Consider the following 24,575-nt stretch of genomic DNA (forward strand, 5'->3'; position numbering starts at 1 on the left):
CTTGAGTGTGCAGAGCCTCACACACAGTCTGGCGTATAGTGGGTACATTAAAGATATAGGCTGAACAAACACAGGAATGTCACTCAGCTCCTAAAAGAAATGATGTGAGTTTTCCCTTCTTTTCAAGCCACTTGAATAAACATGGATTACTGTACTGAGGAAGGCTAATTTAGAGAGCATCTCTCTCTCTGCCTTTGGGATTGTGTTGGTTGTTTTAAAGGAGTGTCTTTTCCTCTAGTAGCTTCAGATAAGGTGGTCAGGAAAGTTCACACAACTGCCACTTGGCAGCTGGAGAAAAAGCAAAACATTTGTGTGTCTAATTATTACTTTTATTATTGATTGCTAGCTGAACCTGCTTAAGTGTATCTTGAGATTTGAGAAAGCCACAACCAAACACCAGTTTACTTTGCCCACTTGTACAACATATAAATAAACCCTTTCCTAGTGATCATTTGAAAGTTAAATCAAAAGACACTCTTTTATTTCAAAAAATGTTAAGTCATGTCCTGTCCAGAAATTGGAATGCAGTTATGTTCTAACTCAGCTTACCTGCTCCCATTATGTCCTAGGAAAAAGAAATTATCCAGCATCTCTCGTCCCTGCCAGATTCCAGGCCCTACAATATTCAGCTGTTTCACAGTCTGTACAGTACACACTGTTTTAATCAGCTCTTAGTCAGCTAATTCCCTGACCTCTTGCTTTAATTTTGAACTCTGATTCTTTTTAGGAAAAACCCCAATAAAAACAAAGTCCGTACCAGCACAGGCAACTTTGATAAACTTGGTGAAGCTGTTCAAAGTCATGTTATGGCATAACTTTGTAACAGAGTAAGAGGCCAAGAAGGCTGGCCAGACTTATTGAGGTTTGAGGGGTTCTGTATTGTGGGTACGTCTCTGAAAACGTGGACTGCCTTTCCCCTGGGTTTGTTGAGAAAGACTGGTCTGCGTTTTGGCTTACTGGGAAAATATAATTGTAGAATTCACAGAACTGAAAACCGTTAAGGCCAAAGTATAACGTAACAGCTGAAGGAGAAGAAATACAATTTAAAAAATTAAATATAACAGCATTTTTGAAAGTTACTAAGACAGTGCAAAATTTATTGTATAAAAAATAGAAAATTAAAACCACCATAGTTCTACCCTGGGAGAAAACCTCTGTTAAGTCTATTTTTTCTATGAATATATGTGTGTGTGTATTGTTATCTTTGGTTTTTATATATATATATAAAAGAATTTTGTGCTGCATGCCGGTTTTAATCTGCTTTTTAAATTTAATAATCTTTCATGACCAAAATTTAAATAACTGCTTAAGTGTTTGTTGTTAGAACATTAATGAGTAATTTATGGTTATATCATAGTTTATTTAATGAATTCCCTGTTGTTCATTTAAGGTGTTTGCAGGTTTTCTCTGTTATAAATAATACTTTAATACATAACCTTGAGGTATACCTGTGATAATTTTTTTTAGGATAAATTATAAGAATTGGAATTCCTAGGTCATTGGCTTTGAATATTTTAAAGACTTTTGATACACATTGCCAAAATGCCCTCTAAAAGAGACATATCAATTTACGTTCTGTTAGTCTGTTAAAAGGTAATCATTTTAGAGACTATCTATTAGGAATCTATCCCATGTGATAATAAGCTAATGAATCAAGAAACAACTTCTCTTCTGGAGTTATGCCTATATTTCCTTTGGTTGTTTATAATGAGTCTAATACATGTTATCATTTTGGGCTCCCAGCAGATGGGAGCCTGATTGACCTATAAGGGCTGGCCTTTTTTGGCTAGAGATCAAAGATCACTCTTCTGGGTTTCCCAACCCAGAGCCTCTGCTCTAAAATAGGACTCTCCAACAGAACCTAGTTGACAGCTATAAGAAGTAATGCCCAAGGTGGCTTCAGTCTGTCATGATCAGGATGGCCTTATTGACTATTGTTTGCAGAAGACAACTTTCCACTTTCTTAAGGAACAGGTGGCAGTTTCAGACTCAGAATTTAATGAATAGGTTATGGTCCATCTCTGGGAATGGCCAGTGGCTACTGCATTGACATAATATTACCATGGCAACATAACCACTAAATGCGCCCCTGGGATGTCCCCTTTAGGGGATTTCCAGCTAAGCAATGGCAGTTTTTTGCAAGAGATACAGAGTACATAAAGTGAACATGTGTTGTGGTTAGCCAAGAGGGTTCAACAATATAAAGTGATAAAGTTGATTTTCATGTGTCCTTGAGAAACAGCTTCATTGCTCATAGCTAGAATTTATGCAAACTTTTGGCCTTCATCATATTTTATATTAATTATGGAGTTTAGAGTGAGAACACCAGGATTTAAATTCTAGTTAGGCTACTTAATAACTTTGTGACCTTGGGCAAACATCTTTAACTCTCAGTGTCTCTCTCTTCTCATCTGGAAAAACAGAGTTAATAATACTGCATATTTCATAATCTTGTGAGTATAAAGTGAGTTACTATGAAGCATACAGACAGTACCTGGCACATAGTAAATGGTATATACATTCGGTTATGGTTTATGTTATCATAAACTTAATGACTTTTGTACAGTGATGTAACATCAATTATACTCTTAGTATACTTTCTTGTAAGCTCTTTTAGCAATTCTCCATTTCTTTATACCAAAGATAAACACTGCCGCTTTTCTTCAAGACTCAAGTTAGGACCCAACCACTTCATGGAACTTACCCTGATTACTCCATTACAGGGGTTGGGAAATCATTTCTGTAAAGAACCAAAACATTTTAGGCTATGAAGGCCATCTGGTCTCTGTCACAACTACTCAACTCTGTCATTATAGTATGAAAGGAGCCAAAGATAGTATGTTAAAGAATGGCCATGGGCATGTTTCAATAAAACTTTATTTATAATAATAAGCTGTGGGACACACTTGGCCCTTGGGCCTGGTTTCCTGAGCTCTGCTAAAGTACATGGTGATATGCTCTTTTTTTTTTACAATATCTAAAACTCAGAAGCTGATGGTCCAAAGCACTCATGCCAGAGGAGCCAGGCCAGTTGTTTCTTGTGGACTGCAGCACAGGGAATGCGGTACTTCTTCCCCATTTCCTTCAGAAATGGTGTTTAACAAAAATTGATGTCCACTTGCCCAGAGCTCCCCAGTGGGAGCTTTAAGACTAGTCTCTGTTTTTACTCCATCCCCTCATTCCAACTCAGCTCCTACTTCTTTATCATCCAAAGTCAGAGAAATTAGCTTCCAGAAACACCTAGAATCTTACTTTGGAGAAGTTTGTGGGATGTATTCTATGAACTACGGTGTTGGTAAGATTTTCTTGCTTAAAAAAATAACCTAAATGTTGTTGGCTTAAACAATAGGCATGAATCGTTGGTCACAATTCTGTGCAGGTTTTCTTATCTTGGAGGGCTTGTCTTGAGTCAGGTGGTTTAGATGGCCTCATATGACTGGGTCCTTGGCAGGATGACTGGATCCTCTTCACATGTTATCAGTTCTCATCCATTAGCCTAGCCTGGACTTGTTCACATGGTGGTGGATGGGTTGCCATCAGTAAGAGAGGATGAGCACCAACGTGCAAACCTCTGGTTGCATCACATTTGCTCACGTCCCATTGGTGAAACAAGTTATGTGGTGAAGTTACATGGTCTGATGGGTGGAGAAATTGACTCCACCTTTGAAGGGGAAAGTGGCAAAGTGACCTTGCAAAAGAGTGAGTATATTAGAGCTGGCATTTGATTACATACCATCCTCAACTCCTGATTTCATGTGTAAGTCTGTTCTGACAGCTGGATTCACCATCCCTTCATCTGTTAGCAGATAATTATTGAACACCTACTAAGTTCCAGGGCCTTTGCCAGACACTGGAGATACAACGCCAGAGACATGTTCCTCCTGGACCTTACTGTCTCGTGCAAATGACATACAGATGATATCTGTATTGAGTTGGAAGAAAAGGGACAGAAAGACTGGTAAACAACAGTGGAGAGGTACCTGATTTACTGGGGAGTCAGAGGAAGTCTTATGACCAGCTTTGTGAGTAACAGGGAAAAGTGTTTCAGGGCAGAAACTGAGTACTTGGAATCCAGGACTATTTCTTCCTTTCTTTGCTGTATCCTTTGCCTTCCTTTCTTTGCTGCTCTGGGCCTCAACAGATTTATAAAACTCACATTCACAAGTTTGAACCCAGTCCTACGCCAAATACAGTGGTAAAGTTATTTCTGACTAATTAATTATGTGCAGTATTGTACTCATTTCTTGTTAGGGATGGCTAATATGATACGGGTATTTATAAGTTGAGGGGTGGGTAAGGGGAAGGAGAAAACTGCCCTTGTTGGGTACCTTCTCTATACCAGGCATTGGGGCATTGTATACTCTTATTTATTTATCACAAGAGCACAGTAGGGGGTAGGCTCAATAATACCCATTTTACAGATGAGGAAACTGAGTTTCAGAGAGGTAATGGAACTTGGCTAAATTCACACAGCTAGTCTTTTCGAGGGCAGGGATTGAACTCCTAGGGCTGCTGGAAGACATTCATTCCCCTGCTTTTGCCACATTGAAACAGAAGGCGGGAAGCAGTGATATGTTATGTTCTGGAGTGGGGGGTCTCATTAAAAACAGGTGGGAGTATCGTCTCAATCATTTCATAAAAGAAATGACATTTCTGTAACAAAAAGTAAAAGAAAGAAGAGCATACAAGGCAGTCTTTCCCAAGAAGGGATGGTTAACAGACATGACCCACCCACGGGCACAGTCCCAAATGCTGCTTTGTCCCTGTTTGCTCTGCTCTGCCATTGATGGGTGGGAACTTCCCATCCATAAGCTGGCGTTGGGGAGCCTCTGTCCAGCTCCCATGGAGAGCCTCCGGGTGCCGCCATGATGGTGCGCCTTCCCCACAAGGGCACAGAGGAAATGCTTGCTCAAGGTCACACTGGTAGCCTTCTATTTAAAGCCGCCTTTAAGAGTTTAGACTCCACTAGCCCCCTCAGTCCCTCAGGGCTAATTTTGTCCATTTTCTCATCTGCCTTTGTTTTCTTTGCTGCTGAAGAAGGGAGGCCCTCATCTCCATGACAGTTGGGCTGCTGGGCTGTTTTTTTCCTGGCAGACAGCAAAGTAGTATGCTCTGTCACAAAAAGTTTTGCAATCAGGAAGATGGATGTCTGCACTTAATTTTAGACCTTCTATTAAATACTACAAATGTGCTTAATGATTTTATTTGACCAAGGGCATTTAAAACAACTTTTTTTTTCCTGGTTTTTTTTTTTTTTTTTCCCGTTTTTTCCGTTTTTGTGGTTTTAATTGGCATGGATAAACATGAACATTGTGCTCTGTCTGGAGACCATTTCTGGCTTTGCTGCCCTGAGAGTTGCTTCTGTTCAGAGTTTCCTGCAGTATTGAGCCCCCAGAACGATATACCATGCTAAAGGCAAGAACAAAATCTGGACAATGTCTGCACTGCATGCTTTAATAGCTGAAAGTGAATTGTGAAGCTTGCCATTAAGTTCGTTATCATAGTTCTTGAACTGCACAAAGTAGGTCCTCTAGTAGACCCAAAGAGCTATTCTCCTTATTAACATCGGCTAACAGTGGAGAATTGACTTATTCTCTCATTAATCAGACATCTATTAAACAACTTCTGAGATAGGCTGTAGGTGTATTTTGTTCCCAAAGTTGTATCCCAGTGTTTATAAGGTACATAGGTCAGTGCCTGTTGGGTACATGGTAAATATTTATGGCCTGAATGGATGAATGAAAAGCAGGGAGACAAACAGTGCATGTACCATGTGCCGGGACACCTAGGGGGTTTGGTGAGTGCAGAGACAGAGCCTCCCATCCCTCTGATACGTTCAGGGAAGACTTTATACAAGAGACGATTTTATAGATGTAGAGGCAATTTCTAGATGGGAAAAGGGAGAGAAGAGTTCGAGGCACAGGTTGAAGACAAGAGTACTTGGAATAGCCTATGAAGAATTATGTGGAAAATGAAATTTATCCATTCTGTTGACATCAGTTTTGCATAGCCCTGTGCAAGCCACTGGGGATCTGCCAGGCTTTTTTTTTTTTTTTTTTTAATTTTTTATTTAAATTCAATTTGCCAACATAGTATAACACCCAGTGCTCATCCCATTAAGTGCCCTCCTTAGTGCCCATCACCGAGTCATCCTATCTCCCTACCCCCCTCCCTTTCCACAACCATTTGTTTCCCAGATTTAGGAGTCTCTCATGGTTTGTCTTCCTCTCTAATTTTTCCCCATTCAGTTTCTCTCATTTCCCTTATAGTCCCTTTCACTGTTTCTTGTATTCCACATATCAGTTAAACCATATGATGATTGTCCTTCTCTGACTGACTTACTTCACTCAGCATAATACCCTCCAGTTCATCCATGTCAAAGCAAATGGTAGGTACTAGTCCTTTCTGATGGCTGAGTAATATTCCATTGTACATATATACCATATCTTCTTTATCCATTCATCTGTCGAAGGACATCATGGCTCCTTCTACAGTTTGGCCATTGTGGACATTGCTGCTGTGAACATTGGGGTGCAGGTGTCCCAGGGTTGCACTACATCAGTATCTTTGGGGTAACTAACCTATAATGCAATTGCTCAGCCAGGCTTTAAAGACACTCTGGAGGACTCATTGCATATCATTTCCTCAAAAAGCCTTTTCCCAAACCCCCTTCGATATTTTTTATTGTTCTCCTTTGTAGCACTTCACTGCAACTGGAAGCAGCTTATTATTTATGGAGTCATTGGTTTGATACCAGCCTCTTCTTTCAGACTAGAAGTGGGCTGGGCTCAGTGCCTAGCACAGTGCTCTGCACCTCGTAGGGCCTCAGTGCATGAAGGATTTTCATCACCAATTAGTTCTAATTATATAGTAATACAGTAATATATGACATAATCAAGCAGGTATATAATTCTATGGTAATGCACATAGTAGTATAATTTTATACATCCTATCTAATTAATTGCATCTAATTATATAGGGTTGATGATGCGTTATTGAAAACTTTTATAAAACTTATAAACAGGAAAAAGCTTTTCACGACCAGAGTGCAGCTCATTTTCTTAATAATTCCTGCCTTCTACCTCAGAGTTAACCCTTCTGTGCAAAAGATTTATCTTTTCTTTGATGCCATCCGGAAGCAAACTGTTACGGCTAGCAACTAGAATGATATACTCAAGAACACCGTGGGCTCTTAGTGCTTTAAAAGAAATAAAAATCTCAACATCTAGAATCTGCTCCCATGTGGAGAAACATCAAGACCACTGAAATGGCAATCTGGCTTTTCCCAGTAATAGATCCTACTGAAGGAGAAAACACTTTTCTTCTTCTGGATAAATGTTCTAAATTGAGAAATCATTTTGTTTGAAAAGGCAGAAAGGTCTTTTTTTTTTTTTTTTTCCTGGCATATGAATAAACAGGAAGTGGAGGGTATATTTTGAATTAGCCTGCAACTCTGTATTTTTCTTTGCTCCTGCTGTATTGGTAAAATACTTTATTTAATTTAGTGGTTTTAAATGGTTCATACATTTTCTAATTGTTAAAAGTTCATAAATGCTGTTGAAATGCTCACTTTGCTTGTATTTAAAAATATCTGGAGCACTTTCATTGGCCATTTTAGTTACATCAAACAAGGTAAAGGTCCAACATTTTTGGTGAGAGTTTTACCTCCGTCATACAGTAGAGAAGCAGTTCCCAATATTCATGTCATAGTTAACCTGTTGCTTTGAAAATGGCTTACCTCCCAGGGATGTCTCAAGTGCCTGTTTCATGTTTTGGTCAGTTAAAAAAAAATCACCAAAAACCAACACTATTTTTTTCTGATTTAAAGCAAATGGTGGGAAGGTGGGAGGAAGCAAAAGAAGTTGCTTTTACAGAATTCCTAGGGACCGTCATCTAAAAGTGAATTGTGACAATGTCTTACAATTACACCAAACAAAAACAAAAATATATTTTTGTCAGAGAAATAAAAGTATACTTCCAGGGTTTCCTGAGAGTGCTAGAAATTATGACTGAAATCATTTCTGTTTAAATCAAATTTACACCATCCTAGGTGATGATTTAGTTACTTTTGGGAAATGAGTGTTTTCAGCCTTTTCTCTTTCTAAACCTTTTACTAGAGAGGTTAAATAGAGAGCTTTCAGTTCGGTATTTCCTCCTCCTAGGTGAACTCTTAGAAAAAAGTAATAAGTGAAATTGGCAAAGGCATCCTGTTGTAGCAGCCCCTTTATTTCTCTTCATGAGGGCACAACTGTGAGCTCTCAGTTTCCCCTCTATTTTGGTTGCTTCGCTCCCATCTGCAGACCAGGGTAAGCCCACAGAAACAATAAAAATATCTTACGTTGATTATTGCCTTTTAATGTTTCTAGAGCACTTTCACATATAGAATTAAGCTGAGCTTAGCTGCGGTACCAAAAACAAACCAGAATAACCCAGAAACCACACTAAAATGTGTGATACCTCATACAGATTTTTTTCCTTTTCATATAACAGTTCAAGGTATGTATTCCAGGTAGATTTCTTCTCTCTTCCACACAGAGATTAGGAAGTCTGGCTCCCTCCAGCATTCTAGCTTGGCATCCACTAGGTCCTTAGCATCATGTGGAATGAGAAAGAGTGCATGGAAGAAGCAAGGGCCTGAAGTGGGATGCATCATTCAGCCAGAACTGCTCATATGACCAAAAGCAAGTGCAAGAAACGTAGTCTAGCCATATGCCTGGGTACAGACCGATTGTTCTGGAAAGAAATAATGAATTCAATGGAGAGCTAACAGTTTCTGCCTTAGGTTTTTTTCTATTTGATCTTTATACCAATTAGAGAAGTAGGTGGCATGGGCTTTGCCCCCTCCAATATTTGAGGAAACTTTTAAGAGTCTATGGGACCAAGTTCTACCATCCACACTCTTGATTTATAACCTAATTCGGTTAGTTGAAGTGATTTATTGTGGAAACCAACTTGAATACGTTTCTGCATTTAATTTTCCCCGAATCTTATCAAACTGTCTTTTCAAAGTGTATGATTCTTAAACATCTCCATTTTCCTATCATGTTCCGTTTTGATATTTTGAGAGACTTACCCTTACAGCTAGACCTCTAGCAGGGGTTAGATTCCACAAGGCAAAAATCACAGGTAACCAGAATGACCCCAGAAAATCCCTTCGGCAAGCCGGCTCTTGGAGACTACTGGCGTGTGTCTTGTCACTAAGACCTACAAAGCCAGTTCTTCCTCCAGCTTTGGAAACCAGATGGAACAGTTGCTTTGTTTTCATGCTGTACCAAACATATGTGTCCTTAAGCACAAGAATCATACTCATGTCATGAAAATCCCACATCATTCTAGATACGTCTTTGTTAGTGAACTGCCTCTACCATAATAGTTTCTTTGGGATTTGGGATTTCTCTTGTGCCCTATACGAACTGGTTCTTTTTTTGATTTGTTTCTGTATTTGTTCAGTGTTTTTCCACTTCAGAAAGGCAGCTAGATGTGTCATATGGATGAGCAGTGCCAGAATGGGGAAAACTTTGTCCTGTGGACCCTAGAACTCATCCCTGAAAAAAACTCTAGAGCGGGGAATAAAACTCTGTGCGCCTCTCTGCCTGTACAATGCTAGCATTGTCTGGGGTGGAGAGGAAAAGCGGGGTTCTGGCGGCAGGCCTGCCCCATTAGGGCCTTGTTCCTTGTTCCGTATTGAAAAGATGACATTCCTTTGCTAGCAACGTCCTGCCCGGATTTCTGGCACCAGTTCTGTGGCCAGCACTGTCGCCTGGGGCATTTTTGTTTGGGTTGGTTTTGTTTTATTTCAGAAGTAGCAAAGTGCAAGCTGCATAAGTGTACAAGGTAGAACTGTTTTTATAAAGCTTGTCATCGAACTTGTCAGGAGAGGCAAAGCGGCCCATCTGCCAGGGCGTCTGCTTCCTGTTCACTAGTGTCACAATGCAAAAGGGCGTATATAGTAAGTTTAACTTACTAACTTGTTCTCAAGTGTTTCTGAGGCAGCCTTTGGGCTTTACCATGGGCCACCTCCTCCCTCTCATGATTTCAGTGTAATGCTTCATTTATAAGAGAGATTGGTGGATTTGCAAAGTAAATATTCCAATAAGGAAAAGCAAAATCTTCAGTGACCCTCTCAGTTCTGCTTCTATGGAGGCTTTTTTTTTCTGCGTCTGGAAAAGAAAAATCCTTTCTATTGGCTGCAGTTCTGAACTGGAGCATGTAAAATGTACTTCTCAGGATCTGTGAGCCTTAAAATAATGAGCCTTAGAAAACTCTGAGGTAGGTCAGTGAGGGGGAGTGTACTTTGGTTTTATAAAGGATTTTCATGGCTACACAAATTTGGAGAAACTAGAATGATCTGGCAATTCTGTGCCTCTGAATCTGAAAATAGCAGCATTCTAACTATACAACACCACTATTCATACGGGCCTGGAAAGTCCCCCAAATCATGAAAATTATCCTTATCAGTCAAACCCAGCAGGGATCATCTGACTGCTCCTCAGGGAAATGAGAATTTTAGTTTGGATCTCACATCCATATGTCAAACTCAAATTGTAGATGAGCTATGCTATATCTGGGGACCTTGGGAGTGTGGGCATACTTCTAACCAACAAGTACTTCTGAAAGCTGCTGTCCTAATTTGTATTATTCCTCGGTAACATAAAGAATTAGTTTTAGAATAAGAGAACTGGGGAGGGGTTGCGTGATTTTGATATTTATTAGTTTCCAGAGGCATGTCCTGCTGTGTTAGATGCTCCTTCAACTGGTTGGTACCTTAAGTTAACAAATTTATAGACACAGTACTCCATAAGATATTTTTGATGGCATCTATTCCATTTGAATGTACAATGTATTATGTTTATGATAGGATCAAAACATTTTGCTAAAATGCTCGAATAGTTTTCAGTATATGTGTTGTGTTGAATTGTGACAGAAAAAGTAGGAAAGTTAGCAGGCCAATGCCAGAAATTGTGGGAAGAGGGTATTAGAAACTGAGTTCGCAAATTCTGATTACTTCCCCAAAATGGAATTAAATGTAAACTTCCTCATTCAGTGGTGTTTTGGTCTTACATGATTATTGCTTGATTTAAGAGTCATGTGGGAAACAGGTTTTGTTTCAGTGCATATGTCATGCAAATTCTTGCCTGTTGACCTACAGTTTGAATTTCATGTACATATCACACATACGGATATGGTATTTATGTCTGTAAATATTTGTGGCAGGTAGGATCTGAATAAAACTGTGAGTTACATAGCAAACCTAAGTGAGTCTGTCACTACCAAATGTACTTGTTCTTTTCCTTTTTCTTTTTTTGAGATTTAATTTATTTGAGAGAGAGAGAGAGAGCACAAGCAGGAGAAAGGGCAAAGGGAGAGAGAGAAGCAGATTCCCCACTGAGAAGGGAGCCCGATGTGGGGCTCCATCCCTGGACCCTGAGATCATGATCTGGGCCAAAGGCAGACCCTTAACCAACTTGAGCCACCCAAGTGTCCTCAAGTGTACTTGTTTCTAACATAAACTCCTAATGAAGTCATTTCTTTTGCTATACCCAAATGTGGGATGTTTGTTATGAGAGAGTTCACAAGACTGATATCAAAACAAAACAAAACAAAAAAACAAGACTGATATCATGGATCTGGTGGTTTAAGAAACATAAAAGAGTATTGTTGAATTAGTGAGTCTAGATCAGGTATTCCTTTATTATTTGATTCTGTTTCATCCATCTTTTTTTTTTTTTTTTTTTTTTTTTAAAGATTTTATTTATTTATTCAAGACAGACAGAGAGAGAGAGAGAGAGAGAGAGAGAGAAGCAGAGACACAGGCAGAGGGAGAAGCAGACTCCATGCAGGGAGCCTGATGTGGGACTCGATCCCGGGTCTCCAGGATCACGCCCTGGGACCAAGGCGGTGCCAAACCGCTGGGCCATCGGGGCTGCCCTGTTTCATCCATCTCATGAGCTCTAGGCCTCAGAAACAGTATTCCTTTCCTCCACTATCACTGGAGAAAAAGAGCACTGATGATAGTGACCTCCAAGGAACTAATCTTTACCTGTATCGTATCTAGACATTGTTAGTTACTCTAGGCACACCGAGGTGGTTTGTGTTCTAGCAAGGCTTCAGAACCTAAGATTAAGCCACACCACTTTACACTCCTAGGTGGCTTGAATAAAAGAAGAAAGTGTTCAAAGACATCATGTTTCAAAAAAATCATTTTTTCTAACCAATTTAAATTGCTGTGTATGTCCTTGTAGGAATTTCATCTTTATTATTTTAAAATAAGTTATTAAAATTCTAAATGCTGGGATGCCTGCATGGCTCAGTGGTTGAGTGTCTACCTTTGGCCCAGGACATGATCCTGGAGACCCGGGATCGGGTCCCACATCGGGCTTCCTACACGGATCCTGCTTCTCCCTCTGCCTATGTCTCTGCCACTCTCTCTCTGTGTCTTATGAATAAATAAATAAAATCTTTTTAAAATACTGAATACTGTAATAAACGTAACCTAGAACACAAACCACCTCTCTTCTCCCCATCATGAAGGCCTTCTCTTTGTTGAGGCTGTCACTTATATGTACAACTGTACTGAGTAAAAATAACTTTTATGGCCCTACCCAACACAAGTGGAATAGAGAGATGCAACCATACTGTGTGTCTAGGAGGATGGGCAATATTGCCAGTATTTACCCCCTCCCTCTCCTTCAAGAATCACCACAGATTATTTCTTTTCTCCGTATTCTTGTGATTGTCGGTGCACTTGTTACATACACATGGTTGCATTCACATGCCATGGGAGATTTCTCTCCCCATCAGTATCAAACTCTATTGGGCCCTTAGCAAGGGGTTTACAGAAGACCTCTTGGGTAAAAATACTCTTATGAGTTTGTGCTTTCTGTTTTTTATACCATTAGTCTCTGCCAAAAAAAAAAAAAAAAAAAGCTTTTTTTTTCTTGCCAAAAATATTTAAGAGTTCCTTAAGCATAGTTCATAGGAGAGATTTAGGGAAGGAATTGTGTTCCACCCCAAACTGCCTCTCTGAACTGAACTTGATCATAACATATCTGTCATTTTATTTTATTTTTTTAGTTTTTTAAAGATTTTATTAATTCATGAGAGATATATAGAGGCAGAGACCTAGGCAGAGGGAGAAGCATGCTCCCTGTGGGGAGCCCGATGTGGAACTCGACCCCAGGACCCCAGGATCATGACCTGAGCTAAAGGCAGACACTCAACCACTGAAGCCACCCAGGTATCCCTCTGTCATTTTATTTTTAAAGAAATTTTAAATAAAAAATTTTAAATGAATCCCTGCCCCTCTGGGAAACTCTGCCAAGAAGTTAAAGGGCAGCTGCCTTCCCTGTCTTTATATGAGAGACCCAGTCCTGAACTTACAACTATCCTTTGCTGTGCACTCAACATTTCTCCAGTGTGGTCTGTTGGGTCTTCAATGAAATAAAAGTGCTGGCGGCCATCCTGACGTGCCAGGGCTCCCGTAGTGAAGTGGAGCTTTCTTTGTAGTACTTCTACTCTTTGAAATTATTTCATCATCTACTGATTTACTGGTTTTCTCTCCCACTGGCATATGAGTACTGTGAAATTAGGGGTTTCATGCGAGTCTTATTTACCTGTGCATTTCCAGTGCCTGTGACAAACTCGGCATGATATAGCCGCTCAATAGATGTTTGTTGAATCAATGTAATAAGTAAAATGAGAAGCAATAGGAAGGAGACAAACTGGATTAGAGTGCATTCGTGCCCAAAGATGGTGTTAGGTCCAAGTTAGCACAGGGCAGAGGCTAAGGGGCGGATGAAGGAGAAAATACTTAGGATGATGTTGGCTGAACATGTCCAAACAAGCAAGAAAGGGAGAATGACAATTTCAGTAGGCATCCTGCTCCGTTCCATTTTTTATTTTTAGGCGAGGTCTCCTCTGAGCACTCCCAAGTTATACAGGGGCATCTGCTCCATCTGTCCCACTCCCTCTTTCCCACTCTCCATTGCCATGCTGCTCTTTGGCATCAGGTAGATGATGCAAGCACAGCACTCAGGTTCGTTTTGCCACCTGATGAGATGGCCCTTTGGTGTCTGCCAAGGGTGACTATTTTCTTATCAATTATTAAGGTCACTTCTTGGCCTCAAGTTGAACTGGTTTTGAATTTCAAATATGGGTCTTTCCCCACTTGTCATATACACCAGTGAAATAACAGATACCTTTTTTTCATTGTGAAATGATAAATCTTGTAATAATAAGCACAGGACATACCGCAGTTTACAGAGGATTTATAAGTGCAGTATCTCCTTGCTTCATATTACTTTACCATGTAGGGAAGACAGGAGAGTACAGTCCCTTTCCATTTAGGGCTTAATTTCTAAAATAAGTAGATGAGGGAAAAATTGTATAGGGTTGAAATGACCCCGAGTCATCCAAACCATGTGCTCCAGTTACCCTTGCTGTATAACAGACCATCACAAGGGGCACCTGGGTGGCTCAGTGGTTGAGCGAGGGTCACTTTGGAAGATCTTCTGGGAAAGGAGAGGTCACCTAAGGTGGCCACCTTAGGTTTTATTTCCAACCACAGGCTCGCTCTTTAGTTGGATGCCAGAAGGAGTAAGTGAAGTGTTTTTCAGACCTTATTGTAGGGAAAACATGCATCTTGGTATTTTTGGTATTTTTCACCTTGAAAAATAGATGGGAACCAAGAGAGAGCAAAGGGCCTATGGATTCCCACCACCAATCTTACGTGTTAGGACGTGCACTCCCTGAGTTAACAGGCTGATCAGCATTTGCCAACCACCCCCCTTTAAGCTGCTGCTGTGAGTGGCTTCGTGCTTTCCAAATAACTAGAAAAAAATGAAATGCACATAGGGTGTAATAATGTCTGTGACAACAGAGAGGGAAAGAATTTCCCAGAAGGCCCGAGTGAGACCTCAGCTCTGCCAGCTATCTCAAAACAGACGGCCAGCTCATCTCCCAGGGAATGGCTTCCAGTTCAGGGCCCCTGCCTTCCCCTGGCTTGTGTCACATCATACAATTATTACCTTATTGATTCTAAGCCACTGAATGAATTTTTTTTTTTACTAACTGTGGGTTCTATTGTTTGATGCTCTCATCCTTGTGCTTCCCTGTGTTTCTTGCCAGGATAGTTATTTATTCCTTTTTGGGTGAGCTATTCTTGTGCATGGTCAGAGTGCTGAACTCCCACTGACTTCTACTGCAGTTCTCTTTGGCCTCAGTTTAGAAGTTGTCTGTGGGCCTTTAATTACACCCTCTGGCAAAGGAGAAAGAGCGCTTGAAACATGCATAAATTCTGTACATATTTCCAAGGCTGGCCTGTTTAAAAAATGTTGTCTGTCTTTCTTCTTTTTTTTTTCCCCCTCTTTGAACTTGGACATGGATTTTTTTGTAAAGTACAGTATGTCAAGGGAAGGGCAGTGAGAAAATATGCACGGGTATTTACTTAAAAATTACTTAGTAAATCCATCACAGTGTGTTCATTGGTTTTAGTATGATATACCATATCCTGAAATGAGAGGTGTTTTACTATGTTTATTTAGTATATACTATATGTTTATATGCCTTGCCATACATAGTATTAGGCAGTCCATGCCCGTCTTGGACCGTTTTGTTTTCCTTTTTTACAAATTAGATTAAAACCCCTCCAACTTTATTAATTTGTTCCCTTTTAAAATTTAAACACAAAACTGTGAAATGTGAATTTTGTTCAAGTCTGTATAAATAAATACTTGCAATTACTTTTTTTAAAGTAGCAAGTTTCATGGATCTTGAGATCTGTAGAACGATGGAAGGGTTTTTCATTGTTGGTTGGTTGGGCAGTTGTGAGATCTTGAAAGTCTTCAGATCTCTTTCTTAGCCAAAACATTTCCTCTGGTTACCACCTGCCACGCCTCTGCTATCTATTGTAGAGGGAGGCTGGATTATCACTGATCACAGAATCCCCAGGTCCTATTAATGCCTGTCTGTTTCAGCTCCTCCCCTACTGGATGTTTTGAATAAAAGCCGCATGGAAGTGAAGTAGGCTGATTCAGCTTCCTCCAGGTCCCCGCTTCATTACCAGCGGTGCAGTGACCAGGAAGCTAGTAAAGAACTTGAATGATCCACAGACTGACAGTTATCCCTGAATAACAAAAGGTTGGTTGTATTCCCATAGAAAAGAGAAATTTGTATCCTTTGCAGCAGGCTCAGTCTTGGTGAGATGGAATATTGCAATCTTGTGGTTCCTGGTGTTCCTCTTGATGGTTTGCATCCCCTCAGCCTGAGCTGGTCATTTGCATTTGTCTGGGAACCTGGTGGCCTGGTTCATAGCCTGCCCACTCTGCACCTGAAACCTAGTTTCATCTTGTGTAGAATGAGGATAATCCCTTTGCCATCAGGACGCTAGAATTATTTTGAGGAATAAACACTACAGTGTATATACCCAATGTTTCTTTAGCGAGAAGAGGACTTGTCTAGCACTTTCTACATGCTGGACATATATTTTAACTCCATTAATGTTCATACCAACTCTATGAAGAAGACACTGTCACTGCTCTCATTTTCCAGGCGAGGCATAGCCCCTGGGCCAGGTCAGTGGGCCCCTGGCTTATTTCCCTTTTTTTCCTTCAGAGACCTGATTCTCCACCTGTGATATGAGCCGGGTTAGGCTCAAATGATAATTGAGGCTACTAACTTTCATCTTTGAAATTCTCTGATTCATTACTTCCTGGAAGTATGGCAAGGATGCATTTTGGTCATGTTTCATGTATTTCTAGATGTAGAAAGTTCATATTCCAATCTGTCTAAGGTTAGGATAAAAATGATGCCTGATTGTTTTCTTTTTCTTTTTTCTTTTTTTTTTTAAGATTTTATTTATTTATTCATGAGAGACACAGAGAGAGAGGCAGAGACACAGGCAGAGGGAGAAGCAGGCTCCCTCTGGGGAGCCTGATGTGGGACCCGATCCCAGGATCCTGGGATCAGGCCCTGAGCTGAAGGCAGCCGCTAAACCACTAAGCCACTCAGGCATCCCGAGGCCTGATTGTTTTCTACCGAAAGTAACCTCATTAAGAAGTTATGTTTACTTTTTCTTACTGGAGTTAGCTTTACAGTTGGAGTTTAGAATTCAGGTGCCTTATCAGGAGGGCCAGGCAAGGAAGTGAATGATGCAGGCTAATTTGGGATAATAGGGAGGGGTGGAGAGTATGCCCAAGATAAGGTTATCTTCCCAGTAGTTGCTGCTCTGGGTGAGTGGAGTTCAAGCCTTAGCATGGATCAGCCTCATCAGGATGGCCTGTCAAACTGTAGATTGCTGGGGCCCACCACCAGCGTTTCAGGTTCAGGAGCTCTGGGTGGAGCCTGAGAATCTGCATGTCTAACCTGCTCCCATGTGATGCTCCCAAGCCTCCACTTTTTGAGAGTTCCTGCTCAGTGAGAATGTGGAACTATCATTGCCAGGTTTTCCGATATTTCAAGTGAATCTCTTTGTTACATGAGCACTGTGACTTTTTCAAGGTCTTTTCTAGTCCTCCAGACATTTTACTACTGAAAAACACTCAGACCATACAGTGATTTGTCAAGAAAAACAGGGAGAAACATCAAGTCAATCTCTTCTGTAATTGAAATCTACTTTTTAAATGTTGGCAACACATTTAAAAGTTTTTAAGTCCGTGCTGGCCACCACTGCCTCAGCCAGAAATAAACATGTCTTTTGGCTCAATTCAGCTTATAGATTAACAGTTTGCAACTTCTGCTTTAGAAATTTAGGAGACACCATGGATGAGAATAAAATAATTTTTTTAAAAGATTTATTTATTCATGAGAGACACACACAGAGAGAGGCAGAGGGAGAAGCAGGCTCCATGCAGGGAGCCCGATGTGGGACTGGATCCCGGGTCTCTAGGATCAGGCCCTGGGCTGAAGGCAGACGTTCAACCACTGAGCCACCCAGGTGTCATAAAAGAATTAAATTTTTAAAGAATTTCTGTCAGTAAAAATATTAGGAGAGACTTCCACAGAATAAAAGAAAAGCTAGTGTAGAAACCTACCGCATGTACTTTGCTTTTATAACAGGAGACGGAAATCTATAAACTATTAAAATGAACAACACATCATCCCCTCCAGTAGGCATACGCATCCTGTGAGTTGTGGCCACTAAGTGAGCCTATCATCTAGTGACAGGCATGGCTCACTCAAGAGACCCTAGCAGGGTAGCAGCTTTTTCCTTTTATGAGAGACAGAGAGACAGAGAGGGAGAGAGGCCGGCAGAGACACAGGCAGAGGGAGAAGCAGGCTCCATGCAGGGAGCCCGATATGGGACTCGATCCCGGGTCTCCAGGATCACACCCTGGACCGAAGGCAAGCGCTAAACCGCTGAGCCACCCAGGGATCCCTGGCTTTTTCGTCCTCACCTTGCTCTACCCGGGGTACATCCCAGACTCTTCTCTGAATTCCCCCTGCAATCAGCTTGCTGGCTTTCCGGATCTCACTTTATTTTTGGTTTCAGCTTCCCTTGCACCTTTTGCCACTCCCATCTGTGCTATGAAAGCTTCTGTTTGCCCTTCTGGTTAGACTAATAATAGTCACAATGACAACAGCTCACTCATATTTGTGAGCATTTGTACTGTTTTAGGCTCTCCACCTGTGTTCACTCATTTAATCTTCATGACAACCCCACGTGATGGAAAATATTATTCCTATTTTAAAGGTAAGGAAACAAGGCACAGAGAGGTTATGTGACTTGTCTAAGATCACACAGTTAATAGCAGGAAGAGGCCTTTAATCCAGACTAACCAGGGCAGGACACAAGCCCTGGTTATTTATTTATTTATTTTTTAAAAGGTTGTATTTATTTATTCATGAGAGACACACAGAGAGAGGCAGAGACACAGGCAGAGGGAGAAGCAGGCCCCATGCAGGGAGCCTGATGTGGGACTCGATCCCGGGACTCCAGGATCACGCCCTGGGCTGAAGGCAGGTGCTAAACTGCTGAGCCATTCAGGGATCCCCACAAGCACTGGTTATGGTATTAACTAGAACAGCCCTGTACCAAAGAAATGTGGAAATCACACAGTGAGAAATTCCTGAAATGTCAAATGCAAATGGGAGAGGAGCCGAAGAGAAGAAAATCAAGAAAGCATCTGGATACAGTTATAAAGAAGTAATTTTGTGGGGCACCTTGGTGGCTGAGTTGGTTAAGGGTCTGACTTGATTTTGGCTCAGGTCATGATCTCAGGTTCATGAGATCGAGCCCGGCATCGGGCTCCACGTTTGGTGGGGAGTCTGAGATTCTCTCTGCCCCTCTGCCCCTGTTCATACTCTCTCTCTCCCTCTCATTCTCTGTTTCTAGAATAAACCTTAAAAACAAAACAAAAAAAACTTTAAAATAAACCTTGGAGGAAGATAATGAGAAACTTTGGGGAAATTTTGCTAATTGTTGGAAAGTCTAGTTGGAAAAAAAAAATACATGTGTTTGCTCCTCACTGATTTAGTCAAGTTGATTTTTATTCAAAGCTAGGGAAAGAAACTACACATGCCATAGTTGAGGACGTTGGATCATAATGAGAGAGAACTTCAGAAAGAATGATTTGAGGACCAGAGTTATTCCATTTGAATGGCTTAAGCTTCTTGACCTCTAGACAGACCCTTTCAGCTTCCTAGATCAGATGAGCATAATGAGTGTTTAAATCATATTTCCTTTTTTTTCCCTGCTGGTGAGAAGATGCACCTTCAGCTCTCTTGTCACTTTGGGTTCGGATGGTACAAATAAAGTGTTGGCTTTCTAGGCCTTGTTTAAGTAGTGTGGAAAAAAAAATCACACAGATAAGAGCCAGGGAGACTGGAGGATGTGATTATGAGTAAAACTTCTTTAGATATGTAATGCCAGCAGCACAAACTGTTTTCATTCCCATGTTAGTTAATGGCTAATCTAGAGATTGTACTGCCGTTTGCTGATAGAGCACAGTTTAAAATATTTTATCATTAATGTGACAGGGAGTTGGATAAAGAAAATGAAGCGTGATTATAAAATGCTAATTATCGTCCTCAAGTGCATATTGGGCACTCTCGAATATTTGCAGCGTAATTTGCTTTATTTATTATTTCGGTTTGGTTATAAATGTTAATTCAATTGCAGATGGTATGTTGGCAATTTACAGAGCTATAAAGTTATTTGGAAATCCTAATATTTTCTACCAAAATGTTCTATTGGTGATGGATGAGGTAAATTAAAAAGCCCCTGCTCTTTAGAGTTAAATACATTAATTGGCAAGTAGGCTGCAGGGATTTCCAGAACCGCGCTGTCTACGTTAACTCCTTAAAGGAGTAAAGGACATGATTTGTAATTTAGAGTAGGAATTCTCTCCATGAGAAAGGGTGGGAGGGGCGAGGTCTCTTTTTCCCTACCACCCTGCTAATGTTTCTTCAAGGCTGAGATTTTCTTCATGTTCTGGTTCACAGGTCTAGACACATGCTTGAAGCCACATTTTTGCTGTACTACATCAGTGGTTTCAGAGACCATGATGTTGACAGCTGAGGTGTATTTGTGTGTGACAGTGTATGTGTGTGTCTGTGCCTGAGAGAGAGAAATGGAGTTTTCTCCAACCTTACTGATGACTTAAAAAATATACACCTGTGTGAGGCCACTGGTTGCCAAACTATGGCCCACGGGCTTTAGGCAGATTTATCTCGTTTGCCACCTGTTTTTTGTAGAGTCGAAAGTGAAGAATTTTTACATTTTAAAACTTGAAAAAAAAAATAAAAAAATAGAGTATTTTATGACACATAAAAATTATAGGAAATTCATATTCAGTAACTATGAATAAAGTTATCTCAAAACGCAGCCAGGCCCATCCATTTATGAATTGTCCATGGCTTCTTTTCACCCTGCCACAGCAGAGTCGAATGTTTGTGGCAGAAACTATATGGCCCGTAGCCTAAAAAGTTTACATCTGGCCCTTTACAGAAGCAGTCTGCCAGCCTCTGGATCAGACTATCTAAGGTGTAGTTTATAAAATGCATCCTTGGGGATCCCTGGGTGGCTCAGCGGTTTAGCACCTGCCTTCAGCGTAGGGTGTGATCCTGGAGTCCTGGGATCGAGTCCCACGTTGGGCTCCTGCATGGAGCCTGCTTCTCCCTCTGCCTGTGTCTCCGCCTCTCTCTCTCTCTCTCTCATGAATAAATAAAAATCTTTTTTAAAAAATGCATCCTTAACCTTTGTGTGTGGGTTTGTTTTTCTAACTCTACAAAATTTATCGGAACATAAGCCATTTGGGGAACAAATAGGTTCAAAACACGACTCTTCGTTTTTGAAAGGTGAGAAAGAGATTATAATACCAGTGCTGGCTTCCTTCTTTGTGGCCACGTTGATAATTCAAAGAAGTGACACCATATTCCTCATGTGAATAATTTTGTGCTTCGCATACGCACAATGTGCTCAAAACATTCTCTTCGCGCCCCAAATCAGGAGAAAAATAAAGATTGTTTTCTCATATTGTCAAATTAAAAACATAAAGTAAGCCATGTTCCTGGATCATTCTATTTGCGTTAACAATTAAGGATCGTACATGGAAAATATGGCTACCTTATAGAACTCATCTGGAAAAATGTCATTCTTTACTAAGAAATACTGTGCTTAATTAATTCTTGCTCCTAGGAAGTCAACTTGGGGCACTCATTATGGCCTTAATTGGTGGTATAAATTCTGAGACCCCGGAGGAAAACACACTTAATGGTTAGTGGTCTCTGGCCCTTGGGCTGAGCATACACCAGTGCCAGCCCCATCTCAGAGAGTGACAGCTTCTGGTTTTGATGGCTTCGGATCTGGCCACACTGATATTAGGTTTAAAGGCCAGTGTGCACTAAGAAAAGAAATGCAAGACTTGTCCCGGTGTTTTGCATTAAACAGTGTGAGACAACCTTCTGACTTGGAAAAATGTGTTTCTTTGAACTCCGGTTTTTCGTATTAAATTATATTCATTATACGGCCCATCTGGAATCTCCTGCCAGGCCAAAAATCATCTTACAGACATTAGCAAAAGGAAGTTAAATGTAATTTTTTTTAATTGTATACTTTTCATTTCCATTTATTTTTTTCCCTTTTATTGGAGAAACCAGATGGAAAGGAAGGCAGGAACCTCTCCCTCACTCTGGTTCCCTTCGGGAACAGAGGCGGAACATTCCTGGCTCTGCTCCTCTCATCTACTGACTTGAGGTGATGACGGGGCTGTCTAGATTCTGGGGATAATTGCTGGAAAGGTCAGGAGTTCAATTTGAAGCACACACCGGATCGGAGTGGTGGGGTTTGGAGAGTAAGTGTGGTGTGGTGGCTAACTTTGGGCTTTCACTGATGTGGGTTGTCACCAATTATACTTGACAGCATGGAAATGAGACTCACAAATATCACATGTGATGTGGTCCATTTTTGTAGACTGGTATTGACTGTGATTTTGCTGGGAGTTGTTTGTTTGCTGGATTTTGACCCTGTGTGAAAAGGACCCATATTTGGGAGACTTCTGGCCCTCTCCCTCTCTCTGCTTCTTACCACACCAGACACGTCCCACAAAACGTGCAGACCTGAGGCTCATACTGGGAACATAGGAATGTGTTTTTCCTTGTTCAGACACATGGAAATCTCAGTTGTCAGCACTAGAAGGTATAGAGATAACTTCAAATGTGTGAAATGGAACTGCAAGGACAGCTCAATAGTTTGCTCTGACGGCCCAAAGCCACATAAAGGCAGAGCATAAACCAGCCCACTACCCTCTGGACTTACACTTGCGTGCTTTTCTCTTCAGCCATCTGCCAGAGAATATTTGGCAAACTGAGTCCTTTCCCCATGCAACCCTCTGCCCATGTATATGAGCAAATTTTTATTGAAAGCTGGGTAAGGTACTGGATTTGCTGTGGAGGATACAAAAACTAAAGAGTGTTGACAAGTCTCTGGCTTAATAAGCTACATCAGAATGATGCTAGTCATTATCTATATATACTCTACCACTCATCTGGAGATTGACCCAAATGAATTCCGAGTTGCTGTCTTTTGAAGGAATATTTTAAATTCAGATAAGGGTGAGGTACTTTTTGGGAGCACACTAACATACCTAGTACCTATGATCATTTATTTTTTATTTTTAAGATTTATTTATTTATTTATTTGAGAGAGAATGAGGAGGGGTAGAGATGGGGGGGGGGAGAGGCAGAAAATCTCAAGTGGACTCCCCGCTGAGTGTGGAGCCCAGCTCCAGGCTCGATCCCAGGACCCTGAGATAATGACTTGAGCTGAAACCTTTAGAGTTGGACACCCAACTGACTGAGCCACCCAAGCACCCCTACCTGTGGTTATTTTTTGATGATGGTCTTTGTGGGTCAAAAGAGAAGGGAAGCATTAGGACTCATTTTGAATTTCTAGTAATGAATCTTCATATCTTATGTATGATTTCATTGCAGTCAGGTTCAAATCACAGATTAGTAATTTAATTATCTAAATATATTGTCATTGCTCTGAATATTTTTTTTTCTAGGACAGTGTATTCAAGCGTACCTAGAGATGATCTCCTCTTATTTATGTTGCTTTTTAACACATACCTGGGAAGTGGAGGGCAGAGGGCAGAGGAATGCAGGGTGATCCCCCTTGTCGCTCACACACAATGGGTGCCTTTGTGCCTGGGTGCTGGTGTGAGGTGCGTGCTGTCACGGATTCCCTCACCCAAGAGCTTCTTTATGGAAGCCGCCTCTGTCCTACCCTCGTTCGTGTTTGACACAGTAATAGACACACATTACAAACATAAATAGCAGCTCCAGGTTTTCTCTTCCTTAGCAGTGTGTTAAAAGGTACTTCCACTAAATGGGTTACTTTGGCTTTAAATAATAGACCCCATCACTTCTGGTCCTCAGCGTGTGAGGTGGTTTCACATACCACTCTCCACTTTCAACAAAGCAGATAAGGTATCAACACAATTAAAAGTGAAAAATAATCTGTCTGCTTTGCCGGTAGTGAATGCTTACAGAACACACACTGATACAATAGATTTTAAATAATTTATGTCCGGCACTTTTTTTTTTTCCCCCAATCTGTAAATGAGGACACCTAATGCGGAATAGCCAGCATGGTACTCTATCCCTCCCCCATTAAGATAACAAGATGAGGGGGCAACGATCAGATCGGCATGTTTTTGGAGCAACGTGTGGATAAAAATTAAAAATTAAAAAAGATGATGCTCTGAAATACTTTGGGTAAGCAAGCTCGTAAAAGCTGTTAGGAAACCTGGAATTACAAATTAATTCAGAATCTCCTTCTGAGGGGCTCCTAAAAGCCCTTTCCGTTTTCTTGGCAGGATGAAAACATTACTTTTGTGTCACTGCCTGGTGTTTTCACAAGGTCTGTTCTAACACCCGCTAAGGTGGAATGCTCAGTCCTAATGTGTCTTTGGTCTGAACCAGGTAAACTTCTGGTGATGTTAAAAACAAACAGGAATTAGTATATGATACATTAGGTCTTCCTCTCCCCATAGATATGTTAACTCTTAAATTACCAGGATAATGTGATTAGTGACTCCTTTTCTAGCTAGCCCTGAAGGGTTGGTCGGATCCTGAAG

General features: G+C 40.8%; 1 protein-coding gene across 6 annotated transcripts in view; it reads left to right on the forward strand.

The window, feature by feature from the left end:
* RARB (retinoic acid receptor beta) overlaps window positions 1-24,575 on the forward strand; it is a 725,134-nt gene that overhangs the window by 585,362 nt on the left and 115,197 nt on the right. Inside the window, exon 1 of one of the 6 annotated variants that reach the window (XM_072793007.1) lies at window positions 2,973-3,064. The exons of the other annotated variants lie outside the window; for them this stretch is intronic. Coding sequence (XP_072649108.1) covers window positions 3,011-3,064 — 54 coding nt within the window. The 5' untranslated portion in view covers window positions 2,973-3,010. Of the gene's footprint in view, window positions 1-2,972; window positions 3,065-24,575 lie in introns of those variants that run through there. 6 annotated transcript variants of the gene reach the window in all.

Source organism: Canis lupus, chromosome 22, assembly GCF_048164855.1.
Source record: "Canis lupus baileyi chromosome 22, mCanLup2.hap1, whole genome shotgun sequence".
In the NCBI taxonomy this organism is placed as follows: Eukaryota; Metazoa; Chordata; class Mammalia; order Carnivora; family Canidae; genus Canis; species Canis lupus.